Here is a 14,501-nt window from a genome sequence, read left to right as displayed (position 1 = left end):
CCCTTACAGGCACACTTACCCACAGCCGAGGGGCAGGTCGAAGAACTTGAGTTCATTTTCAACATCTGCTGTTGTGCTATACAATTATCCCACTTATCTGAATGTTTGTTTTGCAGGGTTGAAATATGAGGTTATATGCGGTGGTGCTCTGGGACAGTTTCCAGCTTGGTGCTTGGGGGGACCCACATGCCAGGCTAGGGATCCAGTCTGCGCTTCCTGCATATGGACCTTGTGCTCCAGCCCACTGAGCCATCTTCCCGGCTCTGATTGTTTATGTTGGGTTATTTTGGGGGTTGGGGTTTGGGTTCAGGGGCTGCATGTGATGGCACTATGGGGTTACTCCCTGTGGTGCTCAGGGTGTTATTGGGGATGGAATCTGGGTCTTCCATATGCTCAGCCCTCTGCGCCATCTCTCTGGCCCAGTGGGTATTTATGTTTTGGTATAAGGCTGCCTGTAGTATTCTCTTGTAGCAACTCAACTCAGCAGTTATAAAGGCCTGAGGATGTGAAACTCTGGTGTCAGGCCAGCCCATGATGCTCAGGGTCCTCCAAGGCCACACCCCTTAGTCCTCAGGGAGCTGCATGCTAACAATTTGAACGTAAATGTATGTGCCCCTAGCATCCTGAACTCTATTTCTAGCCCTAAACATGTTCTTTTTTTTTTTTTAACTCTTTTTTTTTTTTTTTTGCTTTTTTTGGGTCACACCCGGCAATGCACAGGGGTTACTCCTGGCTCTGCACTCAGGAATTACTCCTGGCAGTGCTCAGGGGACCATATGGGATGCTGGGATTCGAGCCCTGGTTGGTCGCATGCAAGGCAAACGCCCTACCCGCTGTGCTATCGCTCTAGCCCCACTAAACATGTTCTTTAAGAGTAAGTTTGGGCTAAGAATGTAGCTCAACAGTAGGAGAGCACTTGCTTTTTATGTGTGAGGCCCTGGGTTCCATCCCCACCACTACAAAAAAATAAATAAGTTTTGCATGCTATTAAGGCATTTCCCCATATTGTATACATGCATGCATGCGTTTAATACACTGCTGGACTCAGTTTGCTAAGATTGCTTGATAAATATATCCAAAATATACAAATATAAATGTTCCATAGATACTTAAAAAAAGTTTTTAATTTTTTTATTGTTTATTAGTTGGGTCACACTCCTGGCTCTGCAACTCAGGAATCATTCCTGGTGCTGCTCAGGGGACCATACTGGAATGCCAGGGATAGAACCCGGGTAGCCACATGTAAGGCAAGCGCCCTACATGCTGTACTCTCTCGGCATGTTTTTAATGGCTCTCTAATCTTGTTTTGTGTTCCGTGTAACTGCAGGACATTTTTACCAATAACCTGGATGAACATTTGGGACAGTGCGATAAATCTCTTTGCAGCTGCTGATTCCTTATGTAAAATGCTAGGCCTGGCACCTTGCACGCTTCCCAGGACTGCTCGGAGGACTAACCCGCATCTGCTCTTTCCCTTACAGCAGCCCACGCACCCCGTGTACAATATCGGGCCAGAAAAGGTGATCCAGGCCACCATGTACTTTCTGCAGAAGCCCGTTCCAGGCTTTAAGGAGCATGAAGATGAGGCATCCACAGAGTCTGCCTCCAACTAGAGGCCACAGGGTCCTGAAGCTCTGTGCTCCCCTCCTTCCCTCCAGACCAGGGTTTTCAGGTGTCCGAGTGAGTGCGTCTGTGCTGCAAAAACCTTGGCCCTCTGGAGGGGTGGTTCTTTGTCCTTTCCCGTCAAACAAAACCTAACGGATGGCTCTGGGTTTGGAAAACACAATGCCGGGGTTGTTAAAAATTCTTCCCGTATCTGTCAAACCAAAAAATCTCTCAGCCAGCAACAGCCTGGTCAGGGTTGGTGGGGGAGCAGTGCATGCTGGGAAGAACAGCCCCTCCCCACCTGCTCCCCACTCCGGCAGCCGTACTGAAGTGAGTAACATCATGCGCACCACCACAGCCATCTGAGCCGTGACCGTGAGGCCCACTTGCACGCCGCCTTTAAGTCACCAGGAACGAGCCCCTCCTCCTGGGTGGAATTAGATCAGCTCTATACGGAGATGGCGCTTTGGGTCCCACCATCAGGAATTCTTAGAAAACTCCTTGCTGTGGGTCTTCGCCCGGAGGTACTTGAGGCTCTCACCTCCTCTCCGGGTCGTTGGAGAGGGAAAGGAACGGGGGTGGGGAGGGGTAGGGGGTAGGGTAGGAATGTCTCTGTGCGGGTGTGGCCCGCTGGAGCACTGAGCAGCCCATCTCCCCTACAGCGGGAGTGTGATGAGACCCGAGAAAGCAATTATGACTGGAAATGAACCTCTCATTCAATTCTGTGCCAGAGGAAGCCAGCCCAGGCTCCAGCCCTGCACCCCCAATCCATCATGTACCATGTTGTACCCTCTGTTACTCCCAAGCCTGCAGCCTGTGATCATTCTGTGTTGCCCCACCCTCCGCCAGTCTCCTGACCCGTCCTCCCCCAGACAGTGTTGTCTTCGCTCACCCAGAGTATTAACACGACTAAGTCTTTCACCTTAATCTCTGACTCAGGATTTATTCACATCCTGCCTGTTCCGGGCTCACAGCAGTAAACCTGCACTTGGCCAGCCGGCTGTGGCTTGGTCAGCGTGGTCGTGGCAGAACCGAATACCATTCGGTGCTTCAGCTTCTGCTGCACACACGGAACCCTTTTTTGGCCAGTGGGCTGTCCAGATGGGTCATCTGCCCACTGCTACGGGCACAGCCAGCTCCACGCCACTGATGGGCCTTTCCGTGAGCAGCTGTTGGCGGCGGGCAGACGGCAGCAGGAGGCACTTCTCAAAAACTGGCCATGTGCTGCCTCTAATTCCCTCTTGCTTTGGCGTATCGGGCTATGTATTACCTCCTTGAGATAATAAAAGAGTAACATTTTCTATGATGTCTCTGTGATGGGTCACCAGATCGTTTTTGCAGCCTGGCCTGAGGGCCAGGGTTGGAGAGGTCAAAGCTGCTCAGAGATGGTTAGTCTCTAGACCGCGCATGGGCAGACAATGGCAGAATGTGGACTTGAATGCCACATCACACCGGTGCTGCTGCCAGCTGAGGACTAGGAAGAGCTTGCTATATATACCCTGAGATGCCAGGAGCCCACTTTTGTCACGATTTGTTCCCTGGAGTCTCCCTAGCCTGGGAGTGGGGACTGTGGGTAGGGAGTTGTCATGGAGACAGAGCTCTGTGATGTGACCATCTCGCTGGAAAAGGTGCCCCCAGGTGGTCCCATGACCAATTTGCTCGCCAGCTGGCCAGGGTAGATTCTGCCCCTGGTTACTCTGTTTTGCTGGCCAAAGCTTGGGGCTCTGCTGTATTGGCCGCATTGTAGCCACCAGATCACCCTAATCGAAGGCAAAGCCTCTAACAACAGTAGTCACAGGTAGCAAGAGATTAACATTAGTAATAACTGTGGCTAAGAGACAAAGGAATTGCTTCAGTCTGGCTTTCTACCAAGGAGGGAGGGTATGAGTTGAGCCCCCAAAGTAAATTCTGTCTAGGCAGAGGACAGGGCCTTTGATAATCTCTCCGGGGGTTTACTGTGCTCTCGCTTTCTGCTCCCACTGGGTTTAGAGGGTTTCTCTCCCTAATCAGCATTCACGCTGAAGCATGGAGGTGGAATCTCAGATTTAGCATAGGGACCCCAAAGTAGAAGGCACTTAGAAAGCATTCACGGTAAGTTCCCCTAAACACTTTCCTTAACAATAAAGAAATACCAAATGAGCATAGTTTCTACTTCCATATTGGGCCACATAACACCTTAAATTCTCTGAACCCGCCATGAGTGCTGCTGTATGGGTTGGTAAGCCTGGCAGTCTCCTGGGAGGAGGAGGGACACCTCAACCCTGTATAAGCCAGGCGATTTAAGGGAGTGATTTAAGGGAGTCCCTTAGGTCACTGGGGTCAGCATGAGCCACCCTTTCTTCAAGACAGCGCTTTGGAGTCAAAACTCACCCATTAGGGACCACAGAACTAACTGAAAGACTGCAGTGCAAGCAGGATCACAGGAACATCGAGGGACATGATCTTCTGGGTACTGCTAGGAGTAACGTCTGAGGACCACTGGGTGAGGTCCCCAAACAGAAAGAAGCCACAGCACTTGGGACAAGCAGTAGCGTCCTTGACTTAAGCCTCTTCTTGTGAAAACCACCACATGCACAGCAAAGGTTATAGGTTAGAGTTCTGGGTTCCACTGATCTAAGTCCACCATAAAAAAAAAAAATGGGTTTTTTCCTTCCTGGTGATTTAACTTAGCAGAGAGATGGCATTCAGGAAGGGCGGCTGGCTACATGCCCTTGGCTATTTCACTGGTGTGAAGTATTTGTGTTGTACTTCTGGCTAGGGCTTGAGAGCTGGCTGTCCAGAGTGCACTACATTGCTGATAGGTATGGAATCCATAGGCTACAGATTGCAGAAGAGAGCTAAGACCAATATTCTGTTGTGGAAATGGAAGGATTTGTCTCCCATCATGTTTATACTGATCAAACCTCTTTGTGGAAATGGGCCACCGGTGTGCCCCCAGGTGTGCCCCCATAGCTTCAGCACCCCAACACAAAGGACTGGGAAATGAATGTCGTTTGTGCCTGCAAACATCCTGGATACAGTGTGGCACAGGCCACATCTTAGCCACGATTCAGCTGTTTCTCATTCACTCTGCAGTAGGTTCAGTTCAAGGACAGTTTGCCTTTCAGATACGGATAATAGGTGCTGATACTAATGGGACACTCAGATCTATGAAGGGGCCCACAGTATTCTTTTATTGGGGGTACACAGGTACAGAAGTCCCTCCTGATCCATGGCGGGGATTTATTCTATGACCCCCTCCATCTCCCATTGAATGCCTTAAATTATAGGTATTGTCAAATCACATATATATATATATGTATACACACATATATATACATATATATCCTATACATATATACCTAAGATAAAGATTGATTTGCAAATTAGGAACAATAAAAAATTAACAACTAAGGATAATGATAACTATTGTAATAAAATCTATTAATATATAATCTCTGAAGTACCTTCCTGTTTTGGTTTTGGTGCCACACCTGACACTCCTAGCAGGACTCAGGAGACCATCTAAGGAGACCAGAAATCAAATCCAGGTGAAGCTTGTGCAAGGCAAGTGCCTACCCAAAGTACTATTTTTTTCTGGCCCCATCAAAAAACCTTATTGTATATAATGTTTATGGGTCTCAGTTCGCCATGGGTAGGTAGGTAACAGACATTACAAGAAGTGAAACTGAAGCTAAGGGGGAACCACTGTACTCCTTTGGGGGGGGGGAAGCAATTTGCTAATAATATATTCTACCATTTACAGCGAGGAGCACCAAACTTTTCACAAAAAGAGCTAAGTACAAAATATTTTAGGTATTGCAACCAGCCTGTGATTTATGCAACGATTCCACTATGTTCTGCCATTTAGCACAAAACTGTCACAAAGTGTGGTTGGGTTCCAACATATTTTCTATCCTTTCAGCATTCTTCCACATCTTTCATGGCTGAGATGTTTTTTATGCAATATTAGTAGTGTCAAATGTACTTGGGAGGTAAAATTTGGACTAAACTTCCTGTTATCTTCTTGCACTGCTCAGGGATGTCAGTGCTTGTCACTTAGGCATCATCACAACCAACAGAAAACCTGACCCAAACAGACTTAAAGCAATAGGGAGAGCGTCTCCTAGCCAGAAATGTTCAGGAATTAGCCTGGGCTTAATTTCTAGATTGGATGTGTGAATGGAGTTAAGGAGGTTCCTCTGTTTATATCAGCTTCAGCCTCAGACCCTCTCCCCGTGGCTGTCCAATAGCCAGCACTCCAGACCCAAAGTCCTGAGGGTCAAACTCGGCTCTCAAGAAAGCTGGCACTGTCTTAGCCTTCCTTTCCTGCAAGTTCCACTGGAACATTGGTCAAGCCTTTCTGAGAAGCCAGACGCAGTGCACAGGCCTTAATCCTGGCCACCTGTTACTCCCATGAGTGGGAAATGGGGCTCACCGTCTAAGAATGAGGAATAGAAAAGCCCCAAATACCAATGAGGGTTGTAGACAGAAGGGGGAAATGAATGAGAGAGAGGTAGATAACCACTGTTTTCTTGAGGACCGTGACTTCTACTGTGAAATAGAATGTGCAAGTGGGAATGGTTGGCTCACCCCCAGCTGTGGGTACCAAAGGGCTTAGATGGGCTTGTTCCCTCCTCCTGTTCACAGAATCAGGCCTTGACTGACCCAAGTCATCATCATTATCATCATCATCATCATCATCCTGTTGATCGTAGAATTTCTCGAGTGGTCTCAGTAACGTCTCCATTCATACTAGCCCTGAGATTTTAGAAGCCTCTCTTTACTCATCCTTCCCAACGATGCCACATTGGAGGCTCTTTCAGGGTCAGGGGAATAAGACCCAGCATAGTTATTGGTTTTGGCATATGAATACACCATGGGGAGTCAATGATTTTTTTTTTTTTTTTTTGCTTTTTGGGTCACACCTGCCGATGCACAGGGGTTACTCCTGGCTCTGAGCTCAGGAATTAATCCTGACAGTGCTCAGGGGACCATATGGGATGCTGGGAATCGAACCCGGGTCAGCCGCGTGCAAGGCAAACACCTGCTGTGCTACCGCTCCAGCCCCCAAGTCAATGATTTTTTAAAACAAAAATTTTGGTGCCAAAACCCGTGAACGAACCACAATTATTTTATTAATGAAGTAAAATTTTGTTTTGTTTTGGCAGGAGTGGGGTAGGGGTGGGGTGTTCACTACCCAGCGGTAGTGCTCATGGGCTAAACCTGGAACATTTCTTGGGGACAACTGGCAATGCTTGGGAGAACATGCAGTGCCAAGAATTGAAACTGGGGCTCTTACATGCCACCCATGTGTTCCAGCCCATTCCAGAGCATGTTGAGTTATCTATCTCCTTGGCCCTAAGTCAACCTTTGTAATCTCTCCCTGTTTGCATTAGTAATTTGTCCATTTTGTTGGTAGTAAGCGAGGCTGAAGTCAGTCCACAGGCTTGTGTTTGCCTCAGTGACTAATTCAGAGCTAAGCATGTGACTGAAAATAGACGAGAGAGAGCTGATAAGGACGAAAGGAGCTCTCTCCTATTAGGAAGCATGGACAGTGTGCCCTAGGATCCCTACAAATGTCTTCCTACCTAGAGGCAAGCCAGCCTGAGAAGTCAGCACCTAGACACTCTGAGAAACGTCTTGAGAAACATGGGCAGAACCTTGATCACACTGCACCTGAAACATAGCCTGTATTTCTCCATTTTGAGCCAGTCTGAGTTGTATTATACTTGGTTCAACTAAAATTACGGAAAAAGTGGGCAAAACTGTTTCCAATCAGCGCCAGTGTCCCGCAGGACTGTCCAGCAGGGTGCAGGCCTCTGATCTCCATCCAGTGACCCCGCCATAGTCCCTTCTGCTTTACTGCCTCTCCTCATCTGATCCCTGAGTCAGCCTCACGTGGTGGGTGAGGCAGGTGCTCTATCTGCATTTTACAACTGGAGAAACAGGTCGGAGAGCTGACTGCTCTGAGGCCTCCTCCAAGCTCCCAAGTGCTGGAGGCTGAACCTGAACCCAGATCTGTTGCCTCCAAAGCCCACACACTCCCACCACCCAGCTTCAAAAGGAAAGTTCTAGGGCATGGTGGTGGGGGAGTGGGCGGGGGTATGTGGCACGGACAGTGGCTAGTTGGGTCACTACTAGGGCAACATGGCTGAGAATCCCCCCTTGTGTGTCCCCATTTCTCACCAGGATAGGGATGGTGACAAGAAGCAGTCGGTTCCCCTTCCTGTGCATCCTTCGTTCTGCCAAGTCCCTGGCTACAACACTACTTCCCGAACCAAGTGTGCCACCTGGGCACCGAGAATGACAGTCTGTGACTCATAGTGAAGCCCATGAGTCAGTTTTCCCAGATATCAGCCACAGCTCTAATGACAGTCACCCTTTCCAACCAGACCCAGACACCACACTTGTGCCTGGACCCTGTGAGAACCATACTGGTTTGGTGTCTGTCGAGGGGTGTTGCCTGGGTCCCTTGTACCTCATGTTATGGCTTTGGCCAGGAAGACCATCCAGGTGGCTATAGGTTTTTTTTGTGATGCACAGAGTCTCATTTTTAGTCATGCATTTTTCATCTTCGGGAGAACTCTCAAGTTGTGCTTGGGGATCCAGTCAATTCTCAGCCACTTGTTGGCCAGTGGGCCAATGTAGTGCCATACAGGCCCTGCAGTGCCAGGGCTCATGCAGGCTATCCTGGCAGTGCTTAGAGGAAGGACCACGTGTTGCCAGGGACCGAACCAGGAATGATCATATGCAAGGCAAGGCAAGTGTGCTAACCCCTGCACTATTGCTCTGGGCCCTGTTCTTTTTCTTTTTAAATTGATGATTGGGGCTGGAGCTGGAGCAATAGTACACATGGCTGACCCAGGTTCAATCCTTGGCATCTCATATGGTTCCCTGAACCTTCCAGAAATGATTCCTGAGTGCAGAGCCAGGAGGAACTCCTGAGCACCACAGGGTATGGCCCAAAAACAAAAACAAAAACAAAAACAAAAAAAAGTTGATGTTGGTTGACACTGGGTGAGGGTTTCAAATACTAACCTCTCCATCTTAGGTCTTTAAACATTTTACACTAGAGGAAAGATTGCCTGCCCACCCAGGGCAGGAGCCTTCATGTTGCTACCTACTGTGCATGTGGTGACCTGGGCCGTAGGGACACAATGGGCTCTGGAACACAACAGAGTGACGGAGCTGGAGCAGGGTTCAAAGGTAACATGGTGACAGTGGGTGATGCAGTTGGAGCAGGGCTCAAAGGTGACCCTGGCATGGTGGCAAGGCTCTGCTCCCCAGGCCTGCTGACCAGCAGGACAGTGGCGTGTACCCTGCTGATGGCCCCTAAAGGAGGCTGAATCCCAGAGACCTCTGCTGTGCCTTGCTGAGCTCTTCCTCCCCAGGCCCAGCTCCTTTGAGAGAGCCTGCGCCTGCACACCACGGGGGCCAGGCAGCATGGCAGAATGTGGATGCTCCGGTCCAGGTTCTCTGTACCACCCAGCTCAGTCAGCAACCTGGGGAGCCCAGGAAGGAGGAGGAGAGCATGCCCCATGCTGGCCCTGCTCTCTGCCCTTCCCCTGTGCTGCCCTCTCTCTGGGGCGCCATCCTCTGCAAGCCTCTGTAATGGCGCATCTGCAGCATGGTGCCGCGGCTCACCTCTGCTTCTGCTAAGTGTGAAGGCCAGGCCCAGACGTCATTAGCTGCTAGGGATCTGCAAGGCCTGGCAGTGCTGCTTGTCTGCAAGGTCATCCGTAGGGCTGACCAGAACATAGGTGGGGCGCTACCGTCCACTGGCATAGCTGCTGGTGGGCCTTTGAGGGTGGTGAGGCTCTGCGCCTGGGTGCAGCAGGGAGCAGGGATTGTCCTTGGCTTGGGCATCTCTGAGCTGTGAATGCTCTAAAATGGTACCAGAGTGTTACCCATGGGGTTTGGCATTCCCCTCTGAGCTGGGAAACACGGGCAAGGTTTGATCAGACTGATCCAAGGCTCCAGCTAGCCTGGCAAGAGGTATGTGTGGGCAGCGGTCCTCTAACACCTGGCTATGCTCTGGCCTCTTGACCCAAAGCCTTCAGCCACTGTCCTTTAGCCCCAGCTTGGGCCCTGATCCCTCTGGCTGGCTGATGCATGGGAAGATAGGAGACAATGGAGTTTCCCACAGGTGCCCAGGAGGCACCATGCTACCAGCCAGGGTTCCTCCACCTGGCCTTGAGTGACTATGGGTGTGGGAGGGCACATTCAGGTGGTATGGCAGTGCACAGGGCTATGCACTTCAGGATCATTCATGGCAGGGCTCAGAGGACCATATGAGGTGCTAGGGATTGAGCCCAGGTTGGCTGCATGCAAGGCAAGTGCCATTATCCACTATACCATCTCTCTAGCCCCTCAGGTGGTGATTTTTTTTTTCTTTTTGGGTCACACCTGCCAATGCACAGGGGTTACTCCTGGCCCTGCACTCAGGAATTACCCCTGGCAGTGCTCAGGGAACCATATGGGATGCTGGGAATCGAACCCGGGTCAGCCACGTGCAAGGCAAACACCCTACCCGCTGTGCTATTGCTCCAGCCCCAGGTGGTGATTTCTTGAACTACCTTTCTCCCTGGGCCCTTCCAGACTTGCACCATGACACGCACACCTGTTCCTGTCCACCTGCCACAGCAGTTGCCAGGCTTCCACTTCCTCTGGCAGGAGGCTCAAGCCTGCACTGTTCAGCATCAGAATAGAAGGTGCTGCCATACATTTCCTAATACTGGATTCTTGATTCTTTTTTTTCTGTCCTTTGAAAAAATGAACAGCAAAGACTGCCGGCTAATTTGGCCTGGAGAAGGATGTCAGTGTACTAGACCCCACCCTGGCTTTGGACATCAGAGGAGACAATCCATGTGAGTCCTAGCAGTCTGCACGGGGTAGGGACGAGAACCCGCTTGGCCGGTTGTGAACTGTCCTGGGTCACCTGTCAGCCTTAGACACACCCACCATGCAGGGTAGAAGGTGCTAGCTGGGGTGAGCACGAGTCCAAGTTCTGTGGTTCATTCATCAGAGCACCTGAACCCACAGGCTGGCCAGGTGACATCTTGCTCCATCAGCCACAGGTGTCCAGATGCCCCTGTAAGGTTAACTGCAGAGTGGGGCTGCCTGGCCAGTCACTCCAGACCTGGGGTGGTGCCTGTTTCTCTGGACTGCTTCACCCAGGGGGAAGGATAACTGTTCAGCGGACTTTTCTGAGGAATCAAACAGGAACATTGATATGCCCCAAGTGTTGAAATTATCTTTGTCTATTCATCATCTAGCATGGCCTTCTAAGAATCCTTGTACTTGGGCCGGGGACAGGTTCAGTGGCAGAGTATGTGCCTTACAAGTGTGAGACCCTGGGTTCGATCCCCAGCACTGCAGGACAAAGAGGACTCTTGTTACTTGAAGTTTTTCCACTCTGGGTTCAGTGTAGATGATAGCAAACTCCTTTCCCCACCTGGGTTTCCTCCTCAGGCTGGAGAAGCTGTTTGATACAAAGGCTCCAGTTTCACATTCCTGGAGGTTGTCCAGATTGGTGCTGGGTGACCAGGCCTGCCTGGGTGATAGTCTTGCTGTCTTGCTCTGGCTGCATTATAAACCAGCCGGTGACTGCTGAAAAAAAGGTGGGGTGGGTTGGGGCGGTGCATAGAGACAGACCCAAAGGGCTTCCTGAGCACATGCTCGCATGCAGGAGGCCTGAGTTCACTCCAAGCACCCTGTGGCATGGTATAAAGCACTTTTGGGAGCAATTCCCCTGGACAATGAGCTGAGAGTAGTCCCCAGTCACCACAGGATATGGTCCCAAAAGGGTCTTGACCAAATGACTTTAGTGTGGAACTTCAAAAATGAGTGACAAGGGTCCTGAGTAATAGTACAGTGGGTAGGGTGTACTGCCTGCTCGTGGCTGACCCGGGTTTGATCCTTGGCATCCCATATGGTCTCCAGAAAACCACCAGGAGTAATCCCTGAGTGCAGAGCCGGAGCAACCCCTAAGCATCACTGGGCATGACCCAAAAACCAAAACAAACCAACAAAAAACCCAAAGCTGAGCCAGGTTTGATCCCTGGCTTCCGATATGGTCCCCTGAGCCTGCCAAAAGTGATCCCTGAGCGCAGAAGCAGGAGTAAGCCCTGAGCACTGCCAAATCACTGTCACCATCACTGTCATCCCATTGCTCATAGATTTGCTCGAGCGGGCATCAGTAATGTCTCCACTGTGAGATCTGCTGTTACTGTTTTTGGCATATCGAATATGCCATGGTTAGCTTGCCAGGCTATGCCGTGCGGGCGAGATACTCTCGGTAGCTTGCCCGCTCTCTGAGAGGGGTGGAGGAATCGAACTCGGGTCGGCCAGGTATGGCTACCAAAGAAAGACAAAGTAGGTGACTAGGGTAGTGTCTGAGCCCACTGGGAGAAGGGAAAAACTGGCAAGCATTTCAACCCAATTTTAACTAACCATAAGCAAGATCCCCCTTTACCCCTTCCCCTACTTTCTCTAAGCGCCACCTTAAAGAGCCTTGTCTCGGCTGCCCTGGTCCTGCTAGTTCAGCTGGGCCTACTCTCCTGAGTGCTTCCTTTTGCTCTCTGGGTCACATTCACCCTGGAGTCAAACTTGAGTACACAAGGAGCACCTGCAAAAACCTGTTGACCAGACTGCCTGGCTTCGGGGTTAGCCCTGGCGCCCTTCGGACAAACATTCCTGGGCAGGGCACAAGGCCTCCCGGAGTGCAGCCACACTGAGACCTGCTGGGCAAGCCGGTCTGCACAGAACACATGCCCGCGACTCATGCCACTGAACAACAGGGATGGCTGAGCGAGTATGGCACCAGAGGCCCCTCTTCTGTCTTGAAAGACATGTGTGCTCAGTCCTGGGCTTCCCTGGCTCTCTAACTACTAGCCCATCCTGCTAAGGCTGGAAGCACACCTTGGTAGGATGCATTTGTGAGACATCAAGTCCTAGTCTCCAGGGATGGCTGCAGAAGCTGAAGTTTTCCATCTCCCAGATAGGTCCTGGTCATGTGCTTCTCAGAGATAAAGACAGCTGGCACCCGAGTGCTCACCTGGCCCAACAAGTTCCAGGCACCATCTCACGGAATCCTCACAACCACCGTTTAAGGCTGCCAATGCTATTCTTGTTTCAGAGGTCCGGAGATACCCAGTAACAGACAGGGTTTTTGCACTCAGCCTAATTTGAGCACTCAAGCACAAAACACTCTGATATTAGAAACAGAACTCGGTCCTGGTTCAGGTCCAGCATCGAGTCAGTGCCTGAGGGTCGCTCCTGGTGGTGTTATGGGAGTGGGAACACGGAATGGTACTGAGAATAGAACCCAGGGCTCTAGCATGCAAAGTATGTGCTTGAGCCCTTTAAGCTATCTTCTCCCTGGCCCTTGGTCTTTTAATTTATCATTATGTGTTTTTTTGCCACATCCAGCAGTGCTCTACGGCTATTCCCAGCTCTGTGCTCAGGGTTGTTCTTGGTGGTATTGGGGTGCCAGGCAGTGCTGGGCACGGAAACCCGGCCTCCAACCCTTGCAACCATCTCTCAGGTTCTTGTCTTTGTTCTGAAACCTTTCCCAGCAGACACCAGCTCTCGGAGCGCAGATAACTCTTAGCTGATGTTGGGAGCTATTTTATTTATGGGATTAAGCAGAGGAAGAAATTTTAAAACTGGGTCCTTTAAAGTTCGTTTAAAGTTTGGAGCAAGGAACAAAGTGAAATAGCACACCACTGCAAAGACAAAGAGGGGGCTCTTAAAAGGCCTCGAGTAAAGCATGGAGCAGTGGTGACACATCAGCGGCCTTCTGGGCTCTCCAGGACTTTGCAAAGCACAGAGAACCAACCCAAGAACAATGGTGCTGGCAAACCCCCACCAGTCCTGCCTCGGTGTGTGCTGCACGGCAGCAGAGGGCGGGCAGGGCTTCAAGCACATGCCAGAAGAACTGGGCTGTGACTTTCATTAGTCCCCTGAGCGGAGGTCTCTAACCTTGTTTTCCTTTCCAGACAGCTGCTCCCAGAGGCACCCCACCTCCAGCCCCCTCTACCTGCTGTTCTGCTCAGCCTGTCAGTCAGGTGATTATTTCCCCAGGTGAGCCAGCTATCTGGCTCACTTTTTCCTCTGATTTATAAAATTTGGAGAAGCTTGAAACATAACCCCCTGTCCAGTTAGTATCCTGAGGCCAGGGCTGGCTTGGGAATCTCCCCTCGCGCCCTCCCTACAGGATGTCCACAACTTCACACTCATCTCAGCCATAGCTGTCCTAGGATCTTTTCTTCATTCTGGGGGGTAGTTTGCTCACCCAGACTGAGCAAACTGACCATGTGCCAAGTGAGGTTTAAAACCAAGACCGGATAGGCAGTAAATGGTACACGAAATCACCTGATTCTTCCCAATGTTTTTTTTTTTTCTCCTGGTCCCTTTCCTGCTCTGAAACAGGAGCTCTCCTAGCATCCTCATTTTCCTCAACAGAATTATGGTCGTGGTGGTGGTGAGGGGGGATGATCATGTTAAAAACTTCCTCTTCTAGGAGGACCCACCTGCCAACTTTCTTAATCAGAAATTATGGATCTGGCATTGGAAGGATAAAAACCTCAACTCTCTACCCTCCTAAAGACAGTGTTAAGGGTTGGAACAATAGTACAGCAGATAGGGTGCTTGCCTTGCACAAGGCCCACCTGGGTTTGAACCTCAACATTCCAAATGGTCCCCCAGCCCTACTAGGAATGATCCCTGAGTGCAAGAGCAAGAAGTCCTGAGCACTGCTGGGTGTTAACCCAAAAACCAAAAAAAAAAAAAAAAAAAAAAAGATGCATCAATGAACTGATTTGACTCTCTCCTCTGTTCTAGGAATGTGAGTATTTCATAGGTGCCAGGAAGGAAAATTAACACTGAGCTGTATTTAGGCCATAAATTCTCTC

General features: G+C 50.3%; 1 protein-coding gene across 1 annotated transcript in view; it reads left to right on the top strand.

The window, feature by feature from the left end:
• The window catches only part of FNTB (farnesyltransferase, CAAX box, beta), a 71,325-nt gene extending 68,419 nt beyond the window's left edge, over nucleotides 1-2,906 (top strand). Inside the window, exon 12 of the mRNA XM_004612351.2 lies at nucleotides 1,482-2,906. Coding sequence (XP_004612408.1) covers nucleotides 1,482-1,613 — 132 coding nt within the window. The 3' untranslated portion in view covers nucleotides 1,614-2,906. The remainder of the gene's footprint in view (nucleotides 1-1,481) is intronic.
• Nucleotides 2,907-14,501: the final 11,595 nt, after the last annotated feature.

The sequence above is a fragment of the Sorex araneus genome, chromosome 3 (assembly GCF_027595985.1).
Source record: "Sorex araneus isolate mSorAra2 chromosome 3, mSorAra2.pri, whole genome shotgun sequence".
Classification (NCBI taxonomy): Eukaryota; Metazoa; Chordata; class Mammalia; order Eulipotyphla; family Soricidae; genus Sorex; species Sorex araneus.
The sequence above is the reverse complement of the archived record's forward strand: the minus strand, read 5'-3'. Positions and strand labels throughout refer to the sequence as shown.